Source organism: Pristis pectinata, chromosome 8, assembly GCF_009764475.1.
Source record: "Pristis pectinata isolate sPriPec2 chromosome 8, sPriPec2.1.pri, whole genome shotgun sequence".
NCBI lineage: Eukaryota > Metazoa > Chordata > Chondrichthyes > Rhinopristiformes > Pristidae > Pristis > Pristis pectinata.
The window spans coordinates 52,137,005-52,158,361 of record NC_067412.1 but is presented as its reverse complement, the minus strand read 5'-3'; the positions used below and the strand labels follow the sequence as shown (position 1 = coordinate 52,158,361).

General features: G+C 44.3%; 1 protein-coding gene across 1 annotated transcript in view; it reads left to right on the top strand.

Moving 5' to 3' along the window:
• dock11 (dedicator of cytokinesis 11) overlaps positions 1–21,357 on the top strand; it is a 251,775-nt gene that overhangs the window by 221,070 nt on the left and 9,348 nt on the right. Inside the window, exons 49-52 of the mRNA XM_052020888.1 lie at positions 8,289–8,499; positions 13,553–13,743; positions 17,007–17,107; positions 18,741–18,879. Of these exons, the coding sequence (XP_051876848.1) occupies positions 8,289–8,499; positions 13,553–13,743; positions 17,007–17,107; positions 18,741–18,879 (642 nt within the window). The remainder of the gene's footprint in view (positions 1–8,288; positions 8,500–13,552; positions 13,744–17,006; positions 17,108–18,740; positions 18,880–21,357) is intronic.

Genomic DNA, 21,357 nt, shown 5'->3' with positions numbered 1-21,357 from the left:
GGAAGTCGTGTTCAACTGGGAACAGGTTAAGGCTCCGATGTTTAGCTTAAAGTGGGCTTCATTGTCAGAGCTGCCGTCCCTGATGTTTGGCAGGGACCCTGGCCACCCTTTCAGGCAGAGACAGCAGCTCCCACACCACGATCTGAAGGGCTGTTCTACCTGTTGTCCTGACAACTCGTCAGCCAAAGGAGCAGATCTTCTCAATATTGTTTGTGGATCCTTGCTGTGTGCATTTTAGTCAACATATTTCCTGTATCACTACATTCAAAAAACTTCAAAGGCACTCAGTGATGTGTTGAGGTTTAAATGAAAGCTCTCTCTGTCGCACACCACCCCTTATGTGGTGTGTCATTCGCGGTCAGCACTTTCAATGCAGATGTAGGGAAATTACAAACTGAGGTATGAAGCTGATGGTACTGGCTTGGCTTTTCTCTTGTTTTCAGTGAAAGGGTGAAGACTTTCCACTGACTGATAACTAAACCTTGGTAGTGAGTGGGCTGAGCCATCTTTCTTCACCCACACTTTCCTTTTCCTATATTGTGAATACTCCAGGGGCACAAGTTACGCGCAAAGCAGCATTCAACCCATTAGAAGGATGAAACCTATAGTACTCTGGTTCCTTTCCAAGAAAGCAAAGCACAGGGATGAGAGTCAAACAATACAGGCGACCCCATGTTACAGCATTGAGGTTAAGGAAATTCACCCTTATAGAATTTCCAAATCGCCACCCAAAGATTTGAGATATAGATTATAGATATAGAAGAGTACAGCACAGGAACAAGCCCTTTGGCCCAGAATGTCTTCGCTGAACACAATGCTGAATTAAATCTCTTCTGCCTTTATATGATCCCTATCCCTCCATTTCCTGCATATTCATGTGTCTACCTAAAAGCCTCTTAAATGTCCCAAAGTTATTTGCTTCTACCACTACCCCTAGCAGCCCATTCCAGGCACCTACACTCGCTGTGCAAAAAAAAAACTTGTCCTACACATCCTTTAAATTTTCCACCTCACCTGTCCTCTCGTATTTGACATTTCTACCCTGGGAAAAAGATTCTGACCTACCTATGCCTCTCATAATCTTATAACTTTTATCAGGTCTCCCCTCAGCCTTCAAAGCTCCAGGGAAAACAACCCAAGTTTGTACAACCTCTCCTTGTATCTCATAACCTCTAATCCAGGCAGCATGCTGGTAAACCAGGTAGATACAGAATAAAATTTTCTATTTCGGAATTCATTTGAAAAAATAAATGCAACATTTATTAATTTATTTAAATTTAATTTACCTATTAGGACTTAGAAGGCCAGTTGGCCCCTCATTCTTTTCTGGCTTCCAACAGTGTAAACCTATCAGTTTAATTCCCTGTAACCTATCCTCTCTCACACTGCCTTTGGGTTGTTTTACTGCTTATTGATCCTAAGGGGTGATTAATAATAACCAATTAAATTATTGACATATTTTTGGGATGTGGGTGGAAACCAGAGGACTCAGGAGATCCACATCATCATAGAGTCAAAGAGCAATACAGCACAGATACAGGCCCTTCAGCCCAGTGAGTCCATCCGACCACAGTGCCCACCCAGATAGTCCCAATTTCCTGCATTCGGCCCATATCCCTCTAAGCTCTGCTCCTCCATCTACCTATCCAAGTGCTTCTTAAATGATACTATTGTAGCTGCCTCCACTACTTCCTCTAGCAGCTCGTTTCACCCTCTGTGTGAAAAAGTTGCCCCTCAAGTCACTTTTAAATCTTTCCCCTCTCACTCTGAACCTATGCCCACTATTTTGAACTTCCCCACCCTGGGGAAAAGACTGTTACTATGCACATTATCTACACTTCTCATAATTTTAAACATTTCTATAAGGTCGCCCCTCATTCTCCTACATTCCAAGGAATAAAGACCTAGCCTGACCAACCTCTCCCTATAACTCAGGCCCTCTACTCCTGGTGACATCCTCGTAAACCTTTTCTGCACTCTTTCCAGTTTAACCACGCCTTTCCTATAACAGGGTGACCAAAACTGTACACGGTGCTCCAAGTGCGGCCTCACCAACGACTTATACAACTGGAACATAATGTCTCAATTTCTATCCTCAATGCCCTGACTGATGAAGGCCAGTGGGCTAAATGCCTTTTTCACCAGCCTGTCTACATATGATGCCATTTTCACCAAACTCTCAAATAACGATGAGTCGGAGTACAGGAAGGAGATAGAGCTTAGTAACATGGTGTCATGACAACAACCTTTCCCTCAATGTCAGCAAAACAAAAGAGTTGATCATTGACTTCAGGAAGGGGGGAGGTGTACATGCTCCTGTCTACATCAAAGGTGCTGAGGTTGAGAGATTCAGGTTCCTAGGAGTGAACATCACCAACAGCCTCTTCTGGTCCAACCACGTAGATGCCACAGCCAAGAAAGCTCACCAGTGCCCCTACTTCCTCAGGAGGCGAAAGAAATTTGGCATGTCCCCTTTGACACTCATCAATTTTTATCAATGCACCATAGAAAGCATTATATCTGGATACGTCACAGCTTAGTATGGCAACTGCTCTGCCTGTGACCGCAAGAAACTGCAGAGAGCTGTAGACACAACTCAGTACATCACAGAAACCCGTCTCCCCTCCATGGACTCTGTCCATACTGCTCGCTGCCTCGGTAAAGCAGCCAGCATAATCAAAGACCCCACCCTACCCAGACATTCTCTCTTCTCCCCTCTCCCATCAGGTAGAAGATACAAAAGCCTAAAAGCACATACCACCAGGCTCAAGGACAGCTTCTATCCCACTGTTATAAGACTAATGAATGGTTCCCTAGTACGATAAAATGGACTCTTGACCTCACAATCTACCTCATTATGACCTTGCACCTTATTGTGTACCTGCACTGCACTTTCTCTGTAGCTGTGACACTTTACTCTGCATTCTATATTGTTTTACCTTGTACTAGCTCAATGCACTGTGTAATGAATTGATTATGAACAGTATGTAAAACAAGTTTTTCACTGTACCTCGGTACAATTGATGATAAAAAAAATTCCATTTGCAATAATATCTTATAAACCAATTCCAATTCCGTCCACTTTGAACTTGTACACCTAGGTCCCTCTGTTCCATTACACTCCCTAGTGCCCTACCATTCATAGTATAAGTACTAGGCTGGTTTGACTTTCCAAAATGCTTCACCTTACTTCTCTGTATTGAAATCCATTTGCCACTGCTCAGCCCACTTCCCTAACTGATCAAGATACTGCTGTAATCAACAATAACCTTCTTCACTATCAACAACACCTCTTAATTTTGTCTCATCTGCAATCTTACTGATCAAACTTTATGCATTTGCATCCAAATCATTGATATAAGCAACAAATAACAAGGGTCCCAACACTAACCCCGGTGGCACGCCACTGGTCAATAGCCTCCATTCCAAGAAACAACCTTCAACCATCATCCTCTGCTTCCTACCTCTGAGCCAATTTTGAATCCACCTAACTAGCTCTCCCTGGATTCTAACCTTCCAGACCAGCCTACCATACAGGACCTTGTCAAAGGCCTTGCTAAAGTCCAAATAGACAACATCCACTGCCCTACCTTCATCTACCTTTTTGGTTACTAAAAGCAAAAACCTACTTGGTTGGCTAACCAAGTGCATATGCAGTAACAGGACACGTTTCTGGAGGAAGAGAATTCAGAAGCAGAGGAGTTAGATTAAACCTGCCTTCGTTAGACTACGTGTGCAAGTCACAAGAACACAAAATAGGAGCAGGAGTAGGCTATTCGGCCCCTCAAGCCTACCCCACCACTCAATATTATCATGGCTGATCTATGATGGCCTCATCTCCTCTTCTGTGCCAGTTCCCTATAATCCTCAAAAATTCTTTTATCTTTCAAATATTTATCTATCTCCACCTTAAATATACCTAATGATCTGGCCTCAACCATGATTGAGGGCAGAGAATTCCAGAGATTCACTACCCCCTGAGAGAAGACATTTCTACGTTTAGATGACATTTACGTGACCAGCCCCTTATTTTGTATTGATATTTCCTTATTCACGACTCTCCTACTAGTGAGAACATCTCAACATCTACCTTGTCAAGAGCCCTTAGGGTCTTATGAATAGTCACCCCTCATTCTTCTAAACTTCAAGGAACGTAGCCCCAAACAGTCTTGCCTCTCATCCCAGGAATTAGCCTGGTGCATCTCCTTTGGACTACTTCCAATACTACAATATTCCTTTTTTTTAGGTAAGAGGACCAAAATTGTGCACAGTATTCTAGGTGTGGTCTCACCAACACCTGGTACAATTGTAACAAAACATGCTGTGCGCTGCCTTAACTACTTGTTGGACCAACAAACAATCTGCTGGAGGAACTTAGCAGGTCAAGCAGAATCAGTAGGAGGAAAGGAATTGTGAACATTTTATGTCGAAACCCTGCATCAGGACTTCTTGGACCTGCCTGCTAACTTCTTGTGATTCATACCCTGGAACACCTAGATCCTTTCAGTTCTGTCCTCCCTTTTACCCAAGGACAGAAGTGCTTTAAAAAAAGATGCAGAAAGTCATTACAAAGGCAAAGGAAGAATTTTTTTCAGGCAAGGCTTGACTGGTTGATAATCGTTCCTCTAGAAAGTAAAACTTTATGGATTAGATTCTCATAGATAGATAGATTCATACAACACAGAAATAGGTCCTTCACCCTACTGACCATCAAGCACCTATTAACATTAATCTCATTTTATTCTCCCCATATTCCTATCAACTCCCCCCCTCCACCTACGCACTAGAGGTAACTTACAATGGCCAATTCATTCATCAGTCATTGTGTCTTTGGGATCTGGAAGGAAACACACATGGTCACAGAACATGCAAACTCCATACAGCACTGTGGGTCAGAATCAAGCCCAGGGTTGTGAGGCAGTGTCTCTACTTGCTGCACCACTGTGCCATCCCCGTGCTTTAAGGGTAATGTAATAGAGATCCTCAAAATCATGAAGATCAGCACAGAAAGATATTTCCATTCAGGAGAGAATTCAGTGTTCGTTCACAAATATTACATCGTCACTGATAAATCCAAAAGTGATTGCACTAGAGAATGTGTGGAGAAGGTTCGCTAAGATTTTGAAACAAGAGACTACAAATGCTGGAATCTAAAGCAATCAACAATATGCTGAAGGAACTCAGTGGCTCTCTGCTCTCAGTCCTGGAGTAGGGTTTCAACCCAAAACATCAACACTTCCTTTTCCCCTGAGATCCTCCTGCAGGTTGTTTGTTGTTTCATCGGGATGTTGCCTGGGATGGAATGTTTCAGTTATGGGAAGAGACTGGATATGTTGGATTTCTTTTGCTTGGAGTGGAGGAGGCTGAGAAGGAAACTGACAGAGGCATACAAAATTCATAGGGCAGATAGTATGAAACATTTCCTCATTACAAAGGTATCTACAACCACAAGGTTTAAGGTGAGGAGTTGGGGTTAGAGAGATCTGAGGAAGGATTTTCTCACCCAGAGGGTGATTGGAATCTAGAACACACTGCCCTGTGGTGGTGGCAGAGACTCTCACAACATGTAAGCAGTATCTGGACAAGCACTTGAATTGCCAAGGCATTGTAGGCTGCAGACCAAGTGCTGGTAAGTGGGGTTTGAATACATAGGAACTTGATGGTTGGCATGGACGTGGTGGGCTGAAGGGTCTGCTTCCATGTGGTATAACTGTATGACTGTAAGAATTCAGCCAAAGCTGTTTTACTCAGGAAATGTTCAGAGTGTGGGGTGGGGCTGTCTGTGCTTAGAGTGGTTAAAAGCAAATAGCATAGAATGCATTCCTTTAAATGTGTCATCCAGATAGCAGCTCATCACTCTGTGGATGTTAATAGAGTGTACTGACATGGGGATGTAGTTAAAACGTGGAGTCAATTTGCAAGTTCAGCACATTCCTACTGAATGCAGAAATTAGCTGGGGGGCATTTGGCATTTTTCTGAAGTTGCTTGATCCTTGAGCTGTGTTTACATTAGTTTTTAGTTAATGAGGTGTATTGTCATGTTAGCCGCAGAATAATGCATTGTTTTTCTTGCAACGAGTTTACCTTTACCATTTCACAAAATTGTGTGACATTTCACACACATTGAAAGAAAAGTAAATTGATTTCTTATTGTCACATGTACTGAGGTTCAATGAAAAACTTTGTTTTACGGGCCATCCATACAGATCATTTCATCACATCAGTGCATTGAGGTAGTACAAGGAAAACAATAAGAGAATACGGAATGCAGTGTTGCAGACAGAGAGAAAGTGCAGTGCAGGCAGACAATAAGGTGTAAAGCCATAATGAGGTAGATTGTGAAGTCAAGAGTCTATCTTATCGTACCAGGGGACTGTTCAGTAGTCTTATAACAACAGGATAGAAGCTATCCTTGAGCCTGGCGTACGTGCTTTTAGGCTTTGTATCTTCTGCCTGATGGGAGGGGGATGAAGAGAGAATGTCCAGGGTGGGTGAGATCTTTGATTATGTCGGCTGCTTTACAGAGGCAGCGAGAAGTGTATACAGCATCCATAGAGGGGAGGCTGGTTCCCGTGATGTGCTGATCCGTGTCCACAGCTTTCTGCAGTTTCTTGCAGTCTCGAGCTGAGCAGTTACCATACCAAGCCGTGATGCATCTGGATAGGATGCTTTCTGTGGTGGATCTATAAAAGTTGGTGAGGGTTAAAGGGGACATGCCAAATTCCTTTAGCCTCCTGAGGAAGCAGAGGCACTGGTGCACTTTCTTGGCCATGGCATCTTGGTCATTGGACTAGGACATGCTATCGGTGATGTTCACTCCAACAAACTTGAAGCTCTCAACCCTCTTAATCTCAGCATTGTTGATGTAAACAGGAGTGTATGCACTGCCACCCTTCCTGAAGTTAATGACCAGCTCTTTTGTTTTACTGACATTGAGGGAAAGATTGTTGTCATGACACCATGCAACTAAGTTCTCTATCTTCTTCTTGTACTCTGACTGATCGCTATTTGAGATTCAGTGCACTGCAAACTTATAGATGGAGTTAGAGCAGAATTTGGCTGTGCAGTTGTGAGTAGAATAGGGGGTTGAGGACACAATCTTGTGTTGAGGATAATCATGGCAGAGGCATTGCTGCCTATCCTTACTGATTGCATTCTGTTGGTCAGGAAGTCAAGATCCAGTTGCAAAGAGAAGTGTTGAGTCCTAAAGTCTAGGAGTTTGGAGATGAGTTTGCTTAGAAATATAGTGTAGCAGTAGCCAATAAACAATAGTCTAACATAGGTGTCTTTACTGTCTAGATGCTCCAGAGATGAGAGTAGGGCCAGGGAGATGGCATCTGCCATAGACCTGTTTCAGCAGTAGGTGAGTTGCAGTGGGTTGGGGCTGTCGAGGAGGCTGGAGTTGATTGTGTGCCATGACCAGCCTCTCAAAATGCTTCTTGACGGTGGATGTAAGAGCCACCTGGCAGTAGTCAAAGTTGACACCTTACCACATAGTCAACATGGTCTGTTTCAAGGAGCAATCTAATGGAAGTAAGAGAAGCAAAAGGTTCCAGACCTTGGGGCTTGGCGGCTGAAGGCTTGGCTGCAAAGAGTAGAGTTTTGTTTAAACAATATCTTACAGGTCCCCTCCTCCCCAGGTTACGTACATCTGACTTATGAACACCCCGTACTACGAATGAGTGCTTGGAAGACCACCAGGATGGATTTGCTGGCTGCTGTGGGACTGCAGGCATCTTCTGCCATGTGGAAATGGGACATTTCCACGTGCCTACTCTTCCCCCCCCTCCCCCCCATCCCCGCCCTGAGCTGCAACAACCAGAGGCTGGGTCGAGCCAAGCAGAGCTGGGAGCGTGGAGCAGACTCTCTCGCTCGCTGAGTCAGAGAGGCCAGCTGGCGGCCGCTCTTCCCACGCCTGCTCGCTCTTCCATCACAGCCATTTCTGTGACCCTCTCCCACACACTGTTTCTGACCCTACCAGCCGTTTGGGTGATGAACAGTTGTCAGGAACAGAACCCTGTCCCTAACCTGGGGACTGCCTGTATTCATAATATATGTAGTATAATTCAGTACACGTCTTCCTCTACATAAACTGACTTACCTTGGGGATAATCAAGTGTCCAGAAATGGAGGAGTGCAAATATCTTGAGAAGGTGATGGGGGTGAAGGAGATCACAACACTAAGGTTATGACGAGCAATACCAGCAAGGTCAGGAGAATGGGTGCGGGGTTATTTTTTTTGACTAGATAAATAACACTTTGTTATATGTTTCTCTTTTACTATTTAGGTAAATGCAAAAACGCTCGACCAGAAATTTGCATACATGCAGGTAACGTTTGTTGAACCATATTTCGATGAGAAAGAGCTGCCAGAACGGAAGACCCACTTTGAGAGAAACCACAACATCACACGGTTTGTCTTTGAAACGCCGTACACATTATCCGGGAAGAAGCAGGGAGGGGTCGAGGAGCAGTGCAAACGGCGAACAATTCTGACAAGTAAGACTTAGTTTGCCCAGGAGGCTGAGCCACAATAAGGGGAGACAAAACTACGGGAATGATGCATACTTAAAAATAGAATAACTCTACTGATCATTGTCCACCAACGACAGTCCTGCGTGTCTTTCTGAGCATTAATGTTATATGGTTAGTGGTTGCCATTAACGTAAGCCAGAGTCTTGAGCAGAGTCCAATTTGGCAATCTAATGCAGCACTGTTAGAGGTTTGTGCTTTGATGAAACATTATTGTGCATCTCAGTTAAATCTCCTCACTGTTCCCTTCGTTCCAACTCGGTCACTCCTCAAAATCATTATTCTCCAACCCTAGAAGTAGCTCATGAACCTCCCCTGCATGATCAAATATCTCTTGGTGTATTCTCACCTTAGCTGCATCCTTGCTTGTTTGATGTAAACTCTTGCGGCAAGTTTACCTTCACCATTTCACGGAGTGTAATCAAATTAAAGAAAAATGTTGACATCTAGCCACATGAGCTACGTTCAAGGAGCATTATAACAGACTACAGTAATCAGCTAAGGCTGAGTAAGTGTTCCACACTGTGTAAGAATTAGCTCCCTCCTCTTGTAGCCCGTACTGAAGGAAACGTATCATAAACCTCCATTACCACCTTACCTCGCAGTCTTTCTACCTTCAGAGATCTGTGGACATGCAGTCCAAGATCCATGTGTGCTTTACACCCTTCAGTGTCCACCATTTATTCTGTATCCCTTTGCCTTATTTTGCATCCACCTTGCACTTCTCTGGATTGACTTCCATTCGCCAGTTATTTGTTCGCCGAACCAATCCTATTGTTACCTCCCGCAGCCCATAACTGTCTGCTTTACTGTTAATCACAGCTGGAATCGTAAGCAAATCTCTTCATCCTGTATTCATGGGTACAGTAGTGTAGTGGTTAAGTTATTGGATGAGCAGTCAAAATTCTGCACTGATGATCCAAAGACCTGAGTTTGAGCACCACCAAGGGAGCCAGGGAATTTAAATACAAGTAATTAAATAAAACTGAAATTAATTTTAAAAACTGCCATCAGTGAAAATAACAATGAAATGACTGGATTATTGTTTAAAAAAAGACATCTGGTTCACAATCGTCTTCCTTTGAAGGAATTTGGCTTTTTCATCCAGTCTGACCCACGTGATGCCAGACTCATCTATGTGGTTGACTCTTACGCCACCCCCTCATTTTCAGGACAATTAAGGATGAGCAATAAATGCTGACACTGTAAATGATGCCTGCATTCCATGAACAGAAATAATAAATTGTACAAACACAACCCCACACACAACCCTCCAAGCACTAAAACATCTGTTCAGCATTACCCTTGGGCTTCTATCTCAGGAACAATTTTGGATTCAATTTGCTACTTAGCCTGGAATTCCATTGGCTTTTAGCTTTCTGATCAGTCTACCAGCCAGTCATTTTACCAAAGTCCCTGCAATCAAATTCATAACCCTGATTCACACTCCCTTGTTATTTCATTAAATAATGCAGAGGTTAGTGAGAGACAGTCCCCTCAAAAAATCCACGCCAACCTTAATTCGCCTTGTATTTCTAAATATCAATTTACTCCCCTCTGACCCCAGCCCCACACTTTGTTTTCCCTCATCCCTCTGGCCCCGTTACCCCATCTCTTTCCCCTCCCTCACCTTCATGACCTGCCCATCACCCACACCTTCTTCCCTCTGGTTCCCCACCTCCTTCCTTTTATTCCATGGTCCTTTATCCTCTCCTATCAGACTCCATCTTCTTCAACCCTTTGCCTCTTCCACCTATCACCTCCCAGGTTCTCACACCATTCGCACTTCCCCCTGCCTTTCCCCCACCTGCCTATCTTCCCTTTCTCACCTGGATTCGCTTGTCACCTGCCAGCTCATGCCTTCCCCCACCCTTTTATTCTGGCTTCTGCCCTCTTTCTTTCCAGTCCTGATGAAGGGTCTTGGCCCGAAATGTTGACTATTCATTTGCCTCCATAGATGCTGCCTGACCTGCTGAGTTGCTCCAGCATTTTAGTGTGTTGCTCCAGATTTTCAGCATCTACAGTCTCTCGTGTATCTAAATATTGATTTTGTTCTGTTCTCTCTTTCTGGAATTATCCTGGCTGTTTGTTAGTCTTCCAACATCATGCCTGCAGCCAGAGACCAATGGTAAATGATGGCCAGTGGCTGCTTCTTTTAACAGCCTTGGCTAGATTTCACCCGTGCTTGGTGACTTATCCATTTTGAAGGACATAGGACTGAATAAATGTTTAGGACACTTCATGCCTTCCCTCCTTATTACCAATGTCTACATTATCTCCCGCTCTCGAAAAAATAAGAGCAAAGTATTGATTATAGACCATCCCACTTGCAAGGACTTTTCTGTAGTCTCAGCATGGAAACGGGCCATTCATCCCACTACATCCATGCCACCCATCCATATTAATCCCATTTTCTAGCACTTGACCCATAGCCTTTTATGCCTAGGTGATTTGTTTCCTTTGTAATCCTCTTCCCCTTTTACGTATTTGCAAAGCAGGTTAACTTTTGTTTTATTTTACCTGACTGCATTTTCTCACACACACCTCTGTACATCAGTTTGATTCTTGTGTTTCCTACCTAACAACAGTATCTATATTCTAATAACTTAATTGACTCTAAAGCAATCTGGGAAATCTTGATGATGTAAAAAGGACTTTACAAATAAAGTATAAAGTTCATTATTGCTGCGGTAATCATGAGTCTAGAAGAGTTTTAAATGAAATTTTTGCAATTATAAAATTCAACTAAATTGCCATGTTATGAAGTTCCTTTGGTGAATCGTCCCACAACTGAGTGAATTCCAAATCCTTAATTGATCTGAAAATCAAAAAAAAATTGCAGATGCTGGAAGTCTGATACGAAAACAAAAAATGTTGGGAATATTCAGCAGGTCAGGCAGCTTCTGTGAAAAGAGAAACAGAGTTAGCATTTTAAGTCTTCAGGTCTTTGTCAGTTCTGAACAAGGACCTGCTGAGTGTTTCCGGCAGTTTCTGTTTTTGTCTCCATTGGCTAGTAGTATATTCCCATGCTGGGAAAAACACTCCAGAGGGCAACTGAAGGTTAATCAATGTATATATGAGACTGGAGTTAATTGTCAGCAGACCTGTTAAAACTGACTGATGTCCAAGAGAAATAATTAAGTATTTATGAAAATTTTACAGATTTGTGACCACTTTTTAAGCAATACTTTTTTTGTTTCAGGACTTATTTTCTGAAGTGAATTCACGTTTATGGTTGCGACAGCAGCTTTTGAACTGGCACATTCTGGCCAACTGCTTCACACCTCTCAATTGCCATTCCTATAGCTCTTGAACCCTAGAAGCATAAAATCCACAATAATTTCCACATGCCTTGACTCCTCAACAAAGACTGCATCAAATGTTGGAATGGATGATCTACCATAGAGTTATAGAGCACAGAAACGGGCCCTTTGCCCCAACTCATCCATGCTGACCAAGGCCCCTATCTGAGCTAATCCCATTTGCCCGCATTTGGCCCATATCTCTTCAACCTTTCCTATTCATGTACCTGTCCAAATGTCTCTTAAACATTATTATGTATCCACCTGTACCACTTCCTCTGGCAGCTTGTTCCACATACCCACCACCCTCTGTATGGAAAAATTTGCCCCTCAAGTCCCCTCTCACCTTGAACCCTAACCTCCAGTTTTGGACTCCCATATTCTGGGAAAATGACTGTGACCGTTTACCTTTTCTTTGTCTATCATGATTTTATATGCCTCTATCAGGTCGCCCCTCAGCTTCCTATGCTCCCAGGAAAAAAGCCCCAAACTATCTAGTCTCTCCTTATAAATCAAGCCCTCCAGTCCCAGTTATATCCCTGTGAAACTTTTTTTGCACCCTTTCCAACTTAATGACATCCTTCTTGTAGCTAGGCGACCATAATTGCATGCAATGCTCCAAATGTGGTCTCAGCAGAATCTTGTACAGCTGTAACATGATGTCCCAACTCCTGTACTCAATGCCCTGACCAATGAAGTCAAGCATGCCAAACACCTTTTCACTACCCTGTTTACCTGTGTCCTACTTTCAGGAAACTATGTACCTGTACCCTCTGGTCTCTCTGTTCTACAACACTCCTCAGGCCCCTGCTATTTACTGAGCAAGTCCTGCCCTGGTTTAACTTCCCAAAATACGACACTTTGCACTTGCCCTAGTTGTACTCCATCTGCCATACCTTGATCTAGCGTGCCGGACCCTCTTCTTTTGTAATGTGGCTATGTTTCACAAATCACTGTTCTCTTCCCGAGTTCCCAAGCTTCCATGACCTTCTCCATGGGAGAAATATTCATTTAAGACCTTGCCCATCTCTATGGCTCCAGAGTTAGACAAACACACTGATCCTTAAGGGGACCTATTCTGCCTCTGGTTACCCTTTCAGTCTTAATATACTGTGGAATCTCTTGGGATTCTCCTCTACCTTATCTGCCAAAGCTATCTCGTGTCTTCTTTTTGACCTTCTGATTTCCCTCTTAACCTTTTAAATCTTGAAACAAAAATGTATTGCTTGTTTCCTGAAGTGGATCTTTGGGCTGCCACACTAGGATTTGAACTGGCACACACTGGCAAACCATTTCGGATGTCCTAATTACCATTCAAGTGACATGACCACTGTCGCCCATGAACCACAGGAGAGTTAAATCCGCATGCCCTGGCACATAAACATTGATGGTGTCAAATGTTGGCAAGTCTGATCCACCAATTGGTATTCAGTTTGAGCCCAGAAACACCAGTGAAAAGGACCGTCTCTGTAATATTATCTTCATACTTGCAATTAGCACTTGGGATAAATATTTGGCTTAATACGTCCACTGGACCGTTCCTATGCTGGCCCACTAGTTCGATCATTCAGGTTAGTTACCGCATCTTTACCTGCGGTTCCAAACCCAGCATGAGGAAGTAATTAGTTCCAAATTCTTCTTGAGCTGCTTCACTCTAGAGTCCTGCTTGAAAGGTTCTGCAGCTGGGTAACATGTGGCATTGTTGCAATCGCCCACAGCAACACATTCCTTCCCGTATGTGAAGAAGCGGATTGGAGTTGCACATGAGCAGCAGGTCGAACTGAAGCCCATTGACGTGGCCATCGATGAGATGAAGGACAGGACTTCAGAGCTTCAAAAACTGTGCAACTCGAATGGACTGGACATGATCCAACTTCAGCTCAAGCTCCAAGGCTGTGTTTCTGTGCAAGTGAGTACTGAACCATGTGACCTTTTAACCCTGTGTGGCTAACTCTGATCACTCTAAATATGCACAAACTTCCAACAAGACAGCAAGAGATTGACCTGTGATCCCCTGTTCACTGTGTAGCTTTGGGAGTTTTCTTAAGTTTCATTTACTGATGAATTCACTGAGACTTTTCTTCCAGTAATGCCGACATTGAAGAATTTCTGCAACTCTCTCCAATGGGATTTCCGTCTGACTCTTTTCATGGTTTCTGGTTCCTTCCTGTTTTCGAGAAGGTGCTGACCAGAACTTGTTTTTATAGCCACATCTTTCTCTGTAGCAAATGTCTCTGGCTGTTGACTAGACGGCTCCATAAACCTCAGATTCACCATGGCAACCCTAGCCTCAGCCTACTAGAGGTATTGCTCTGTCCAATTCAACCCTAACCCAACCCCTCTGCAGCTTAAAGCTAGGTTGTTTTCTCACTTTCCCCCATTCTGAAACAGAACCTGAAACGTTAACTGCTTCTGTCCCCACAGATATGGCCAACCTGCTGAGAGTTTCCAGGATTTTCTGCTGTTTATTTGGGGAGTTGTACTTTTAACGGAGGCAGTAAATTTGAGATGGGAGCTGTTTTAATGAATCAGAAATTGTATTGCGGGCTTCCCAATTTCCAGAAAACATTGGAACACCTTCCTCTTTCAGTTCCCAGTCAGATCACATCACTCCTTGTTCCACTCTCCAGCAATTCCCTTGACTCTCATTTACACAGTCAGTCCCATGGACTGTGCTACCAGGTTTTCTATCCAGGTTGGAAGATTCCTGGCTTTTTCTAAATTCTTCAGCTGGAAAACCTCAGGAAGATGAACTACACAGTAGGGAACATTGAACAGTACCTTGGTGTAAGATAAATCTGCAATTTCCCCTCAAGGGATGCAATAAAAGATGTATCAAGTACTTGGCTGGATGCCCCGCAGCCCTTCCTGTGCAGGTCAGATGAATGGAGCACTGTTCTGTTCCGGTGCAGGTCTGATGGACAGGTTGGCATGGGAGTTTGTCGCATTCACATTCTGCTGCTTGAAATCCAATTCCAACTTCAGTGTCAGAGGGCAGCTGGCAAGATCAGTATCTAGCATTCATGCAGGTAGTTCCATGAACTTGTGAGGGAGCCACACAGCATGGAAGCAGGCCCTCAGCTAATCGGGTCCTGCACCAACCATCACCCACATTTACGCTAATACCATTTATTCCCACCATATTCCCTCGACTCACCCCATATTATCCCACTCACCTACATACTAGGAGAATTTACAGCAGCCATTAACCTACTGACCCACATGTATTTGGCATTTGGGAGAAACTGGTGCACCTGGAGGAACCCCCGTGGTCAAAAGGGAGAAATATGCAAACTCCACACAGACAGTGCCAGAGGTCAGGATTGACCCGTTCACAGGAGCTGTGAGGCAGTGGCTCAACTGTTGCACCATGGTGCCACCCTAATTTGCTGGCACTTCAACAGAGTTATATTGACAGTTCTGTCAGCAGGGAGTTTTTTATTTATTCACCTTTTGGGGATCTGATCATTAAATTGAAATCAATTGTCCTCTCGGGGTTGGAGATAAAGATCCTAGAGTTCAAAGAAGGGCCGGGTGTAGATCCAATCTTTATAAAAGCATAGAAACACTGAAAATACAGGAGACACAAAAGACTGCAGATGCTGTAATCTGGAGCCAAAAATGAGCTGCTGGAGGAACTCAGTGGGTCAGGCAGCTTCTATGGAGGGAAGTTGACGTTTTGGGTCAAGGCCCTTCATCTGGATTGAAGGAGTTTGGGGGGGGGGGGGGCCGGGGTGGTGGTGGAAATAGCCAGTATAGGAAGGGGTGGAACAAGAGCGGCAAGTGATAATTGGATCCGGGTGAGGAGGGGTTGATGGGCAGATGGAGTCAGTTGGGGGAGGGAATGGTGGAGATAGTGACAGAGGCTGGGAGGTGACAGGTGGAAGCAAAAAAGGGCTGCAAATGATGGGATCTGGTCAGAAAGGAGGGTGAAGAGTGGAATCAATAAGGGAGGGATGGTGGGCAGATGGGAACAGTGGAAGGGAGGGGATAGGGGACCCAGTGGGAGGAGTGTGTGAATGATGTGCAGATGGAATAGGTGGGTGAGGGAAAAGGAACTGGAAGATAAGGGGCTGGGGGATGAGGGAAGAGGTTGGAAAGAAGGATGTGGTTGGGAGGACAAGGCTAGATTAGGAGAGAGAAAAGGGACAGAGGGCGAGCAGGTTACCTGAAAGTGGAGAATTCAGTGTTCATGTCGCTGGGTTGTAAACTACCCAGGTGGAATATGAAGTGTTGTCCTTCTAGTTTGTGTTGAAAACATAGGAGAAAGCCATTTGGTCCTTCAGTCCTGCTTCCCCATTCTGTCTGGCAATAGCTGATCATCCACTTCAATATCCTGAGCTCTGGTGTTAAGGCATCTACTTTCTCCTTGAACATATTTACTGACTTTGGCCGCCTGCTGTGGTAGAGAGGGCTAAGGCATCACCACCCCCGGGTGAAGAAATCTATTCTGATCTCTACATTTCATATCACATATCCTGAGGCTGTGACCACTGGTTCTATACTCAGCACTCACTGGGAACATGTTCCCTGCATATCGTCTGTCTGGGTACTGTTGACACTTTATGGCACTCTTTGAAATCCCTCTCCTGAACTCTGGTGAATATAATCCTAACTGACACAATCGCTCCTCATCTACTGCTTTTGACAGCTCCACAACACTGGAACAAGTTATTTGGTCATTTGTTTAATCACTTGCTTTGCATGAATTGGTGGTAAGGTTTCCGAATGGGAACTGCACATCAACTGTTTGACCTGAGAGTGATTGGAACATTGAGGTTCTGACACGCACTATTTAAAGCCCAGGTTTCCCCTCATGTTCTTGTCCAGCATTGCATACACTGATCCTAATCTAACTGCCAAAAACCCTTTAAAAATCAAACTGTTTTGTAATATGATACACATTTTGTCATCAACTACAAGAAAATGACAGGGTGGGTCTTGTCCAAGTACATGCAGTCCAGAGAACAAACATTGTAGATTACACAACTGAAATGCCTTAACCTCCTGACCTATGCAGGATATCCAGGCTTCAACATGTACAGAAAACTTTTCCTTATTTTTAGTAAATCTGGTGGATTTTTTTTAGCTAGACCTTCGGATTGCAGCTGATGAATTGCTCCCACGTTGCCTAAAGCACACCACAAAAGATTGTCCTTGGCTCTGTCCTAGGTAAATGCAGGTCCATTGGCCTACGCAAGAGCGTTCTTGGATGACAGCAAGTCAGTCAAGCTTCCAACCAAGAAAGTGAAGCAATTGAAGGAAATATTCCGGTAAGTGAAGGGAGAGGAGAATTTACATAATTGAACACAGACCCAGTCCAAAATGTGCTGTTATTGTGCTTGGTACAGAAACATGGATCTCCTCTACTTTCCCCAGAGATCTTTCCAAATTTCCCTTTTCATCTTTTTTCCCCCCTTACTGTCATCTCCCCCCTCCTCCCCTCCCCCCCTCCTCCCCTTCCTCCTCCCCCCTCCTCCTCCTGACCCCCCACATCCCTCACCCTCCCCCATTCTGCACATCCCCTCTCTACCCCTCCCCACTTCCCCCTTCCCACTGCAGATACTGGTAATCTGAAACAAAAACAGAAAATGCTGGAAACACTTGGTGGGTCAGGCAGCATCTGTGGAGAGAGAAAAGGAGTTAATGTTTTATATTAAAGACCTTCTTTCACACATTTATCCAAAATTTACAAATGTACATCTGGTGCTAACTTGATGATAGTCCACCCTGGGAACTCCACACCATGCTATGTGGATTATGTATCGGGGAATCAGATGTTTTGTGCAGGTGGCCGATATCATTCTCAAATATTAGTGCCTGCACTGTAGCAGATTACTCTGTGTCATTAAGTGATGATCAGTAATGAATACTGGAAAATAAGCTGCAATAGGTTGGCATGTTGCGTTATAAATGGAGATCCAGTGGGGTGGGAACTTTAACGATAAAGACAACTTGTGTTTCTGAGACAGTGTATAAGTGACTTCGTATTTCCTTATAACATAGGAGGAGGCCATTTGGCCCCTTGCAACTATGCCAGCTCTCAGAGTAATCCCATCAGCCCCGTTCCCCAAGCCATTTCCCTACAACCCATTCTCTCGCAAACTCCACACGGACAGCGCCCAAGGTCAGAATCAAACCTGGGTCTCTGTAGCACTAACTGCTGCATGAGATCTGGTGAGAGGAGCCATGGGTGACGTTGCTTTGTAAACTATGGCTTCTGTATTAGGACCAATGTCTTCTCTCACTGACAGTCATTGATAGCGTTAGCCAACACCTTAATCTCTTTGCATCATGCAATAACCAGAATATTGAAAGGTGAGCTATTTCTATTGCATTTTCTGTGTTCCCTGTTTACACTGGTGAAGAAAATTGCCCAAGGGGGGAGATGTAATGGAGGTTTTCAAAATCACAAGACACCTAGATAAACCCTAAGCCTTCCTTCTACCTCCTGCAATTGAACAGCAGGTGATTAAAGACCATTTGAAGCACAAGTTATTAACCATTTCATGTACATGATCGACTGGAGTTTAGAAAGTCAAAGTTGAGTTTCTTGTCATATGCACAAGTATATGTATGCATGGGTGCAATGAAAAACTTACTTGCAGCAGCATCACAGGCACATAGCATCAGATAAGCAGCTTTCACAAGAAAGGCATAACTTATACACAATTTTTACAAGAAAGAACACAATGAGAACAATGAAAGATTAGTGCAAAGTGATCAAATTGGTCATAGTGTTGCTAAACTGTAGTGATTAGCTTGTGCTGGTTGGTTCAAGATCTGAATAGCTGGAGGGAAGTAGCTGTTCTTGAACCTGGTGGTGTTTTACCAGAGTCATTTCTGGGACATCAAGTTAACTCAAAGTCTCTGAAACTAAAAAAACAAGTTTTCATTTGCCTGCAGGGAATTTGTTACAGCCTGCAGTCTCGCCCTGGATTTAAATGAGCGGCTGATTAAGGAGGATCAACTGGAGTATCACGAAGGGTTAAAGGCCAACTTTAAAGATATGGTGAAGGAGTTATCAGAAATCACCCATGAACAGGTTAGTGACACAGAACGGTCAACAGCAGATGACATGAGTCAATGAACCAAATACCTTTTGTGAGCCATACACTGACCGTAAACAGCATGTTAATGATTAAAGTTTTCGCTTTAATGATCTGTTTGCACAGTCATTTGCAGGGCAGTCCAAGGGGGTGGTTCCCTCCCATCTCCCAATTCTGCATTGTATGGTGCTCACAAAGAAAAATGTTTCCTGCTCCTCTGGACCTGAAGGCCAGTAGAAGACAGAGCACCTACTCCCCACCCCCACCTCCTCACTCCTTCCAACCTCTCCTCATCTTTTTACTCTCACTCCTTCCAACCTCTCCTCATCTTTTTACTCTATGTCCCTGTTGGATTCAAGCTTGTGCCCAACACTTTTCCATCAGCACCTACTCAGTGAGCTGTGTGGGTGTCAGCACCAGAAATGCCCAGTTAGGTTTAGGTTCTCTGCTCCTTCTAGCTTAAGTTAGCACAGTGGTGGAGCGGTTCGATCTGCCTGCCTCGCAGATCCAGGGACCGGAGTTCGATCCTGAGCGGGGGCGCTGGCTGTGTGGAGTTTGTGTGGGTTTCCCCGGAATTTTCTCCCGTGCCCCAAAGACGTGCCAGTGGTTACTTGGTCGCTGCAAATTACCCCTCAGCGTAACGCGAGTGGGAAAGGAATTAAAGGGGAACGGGTGGGCACGTGTGAGAGAGAGCAAGTTGCAGAGGAACAGAGAAATTGGGGAGGGGGAATGGGACTGATAGGATCGCTCTCTCTAGGGGGCTGGCATGGATACAATGAGCTGAATGTCATAGAGTCATGATTACACAGCATGGAAATAGGCCCTTCAGCCTAATTCATCCATGCCAACCCAAGTGCCTATCTGAGCTAGTCCCATTTGCCTGCATTTGGCCCATACCCCTCTGAACCTTTCCTATCCATGTATCTATATAAATGTCTTTTAAGTATTGTAAATGTACCGGCCTCTATCACTTTCTCTGGCAGCTACTTCCAGATACCCACCACCTTCTGTGTGGAAAAACTTGCCCCTTAGATCCCTTTTAAATCTTTCCCCTCACACCTCAAACTGATGCCCTCTAGTTTTAGATTCCCCTATCCTGGGAAAAAGACTGTGACCGTCCACCTTATCTATGCCACTCATGATTTTATAAACCTCGATAAATTCACCCCTCAGCCGCCTCCACTCCAGGGAAAAAGAGCTCCAGCCTATCCAGTCTCTCTTTATAACTCAAGCCTTCCAGACCCAGTAACATTCCATGTGAATCTTTTCTGCACCCATTCTGGTTTCTGGTTTAATGACATCTTTCCTATAGCATGGTGACCAGAACTGCACACAATATCACAGGCGTGTGGTGATAGACGTCACCTTCTGGTCTCCTATCACCAAGCTAGTTTGTATCCAACTGGCTAGCTCACACAGATCCCATGGGATTTAACCTTCCAGACCAGTCTACTCTGTGGGACCTTGTCAAAGGCCTTGCTAAAGTCCATTGCCCTTGTCAATCCTCTTGGTCACCTCTTTTAAAAAAAACTCATTCTGATTTGTGAGACATGATTTCCTAGGCACAAAGCCATGCTGTCTGTACTTAATCGGTCAAATGCAGGATGCAGGTTGATTCTGTGTCTCAGAATTTCTCCCCCTCCCCAACCCCTGTGACCATCCCCTCCCACGTAACTTTCCCACCATCTAGGTTAGGGCTCTTGGCCTCTGGTTCCCTGGCTCATCTTGCAGCCCTTCTTAAATAAAAGCACAACATTGGCCACCCTCCAATCTTCCAGTACCTCACCCTTGGCTAATGATGATCCAAATATCTCAGCAGTTTCTTCCCTGGCTTCCTAGGATACACTGGGTTATATTAAATATGGAAGCTTCAGATGGAATGGAAATGGAGAGAGTAGGTAATGGGACAGAGAGTATGGACCACTCTCTGACCACTGACCTGAACACGTGTTCAAGTACCACTATGGCATCTGGAGAACTTAAACTGAGTAAACTACATAAATGGAATAAAAATAATTTATAGATTGTGGTTTGATCTGGTTTGTTCACAGCATCCCTCGAGGGAAAGATTTAGCATGACTCAGTCTGGCCCAGCTGTATGGTTGGTTCCTTCCTTTGTGGTTTGTGAAGCCGCTTCAAAAGGGTAGTCTGAGATGACAGGACGTGCAACAACACAATGGGAAGAACTTACAAGGAGGAGAGAGAGAGGTTGGGGGGATTGGGGCAAGGCACAAAGAGGGGGTGCAGGATATTGGGGAGACAAGTGAGTGAGGTCAGGGCATGATTCGGGAACATTACAAAGCACATTACATGTTCTATAAATCAGGAAGTGAGATATTTTAAGGTTGTAACAGGAAGGAGAGTTGATGTTGCATAGGCAGTGAAGTAGATGCTCAGGGATAGGATGTCCCTAAGCTTCTTGCTGCCCTGTTCAAACCCAAGGTCAAGTCTGGATATACCCTGGAGATTTTGAA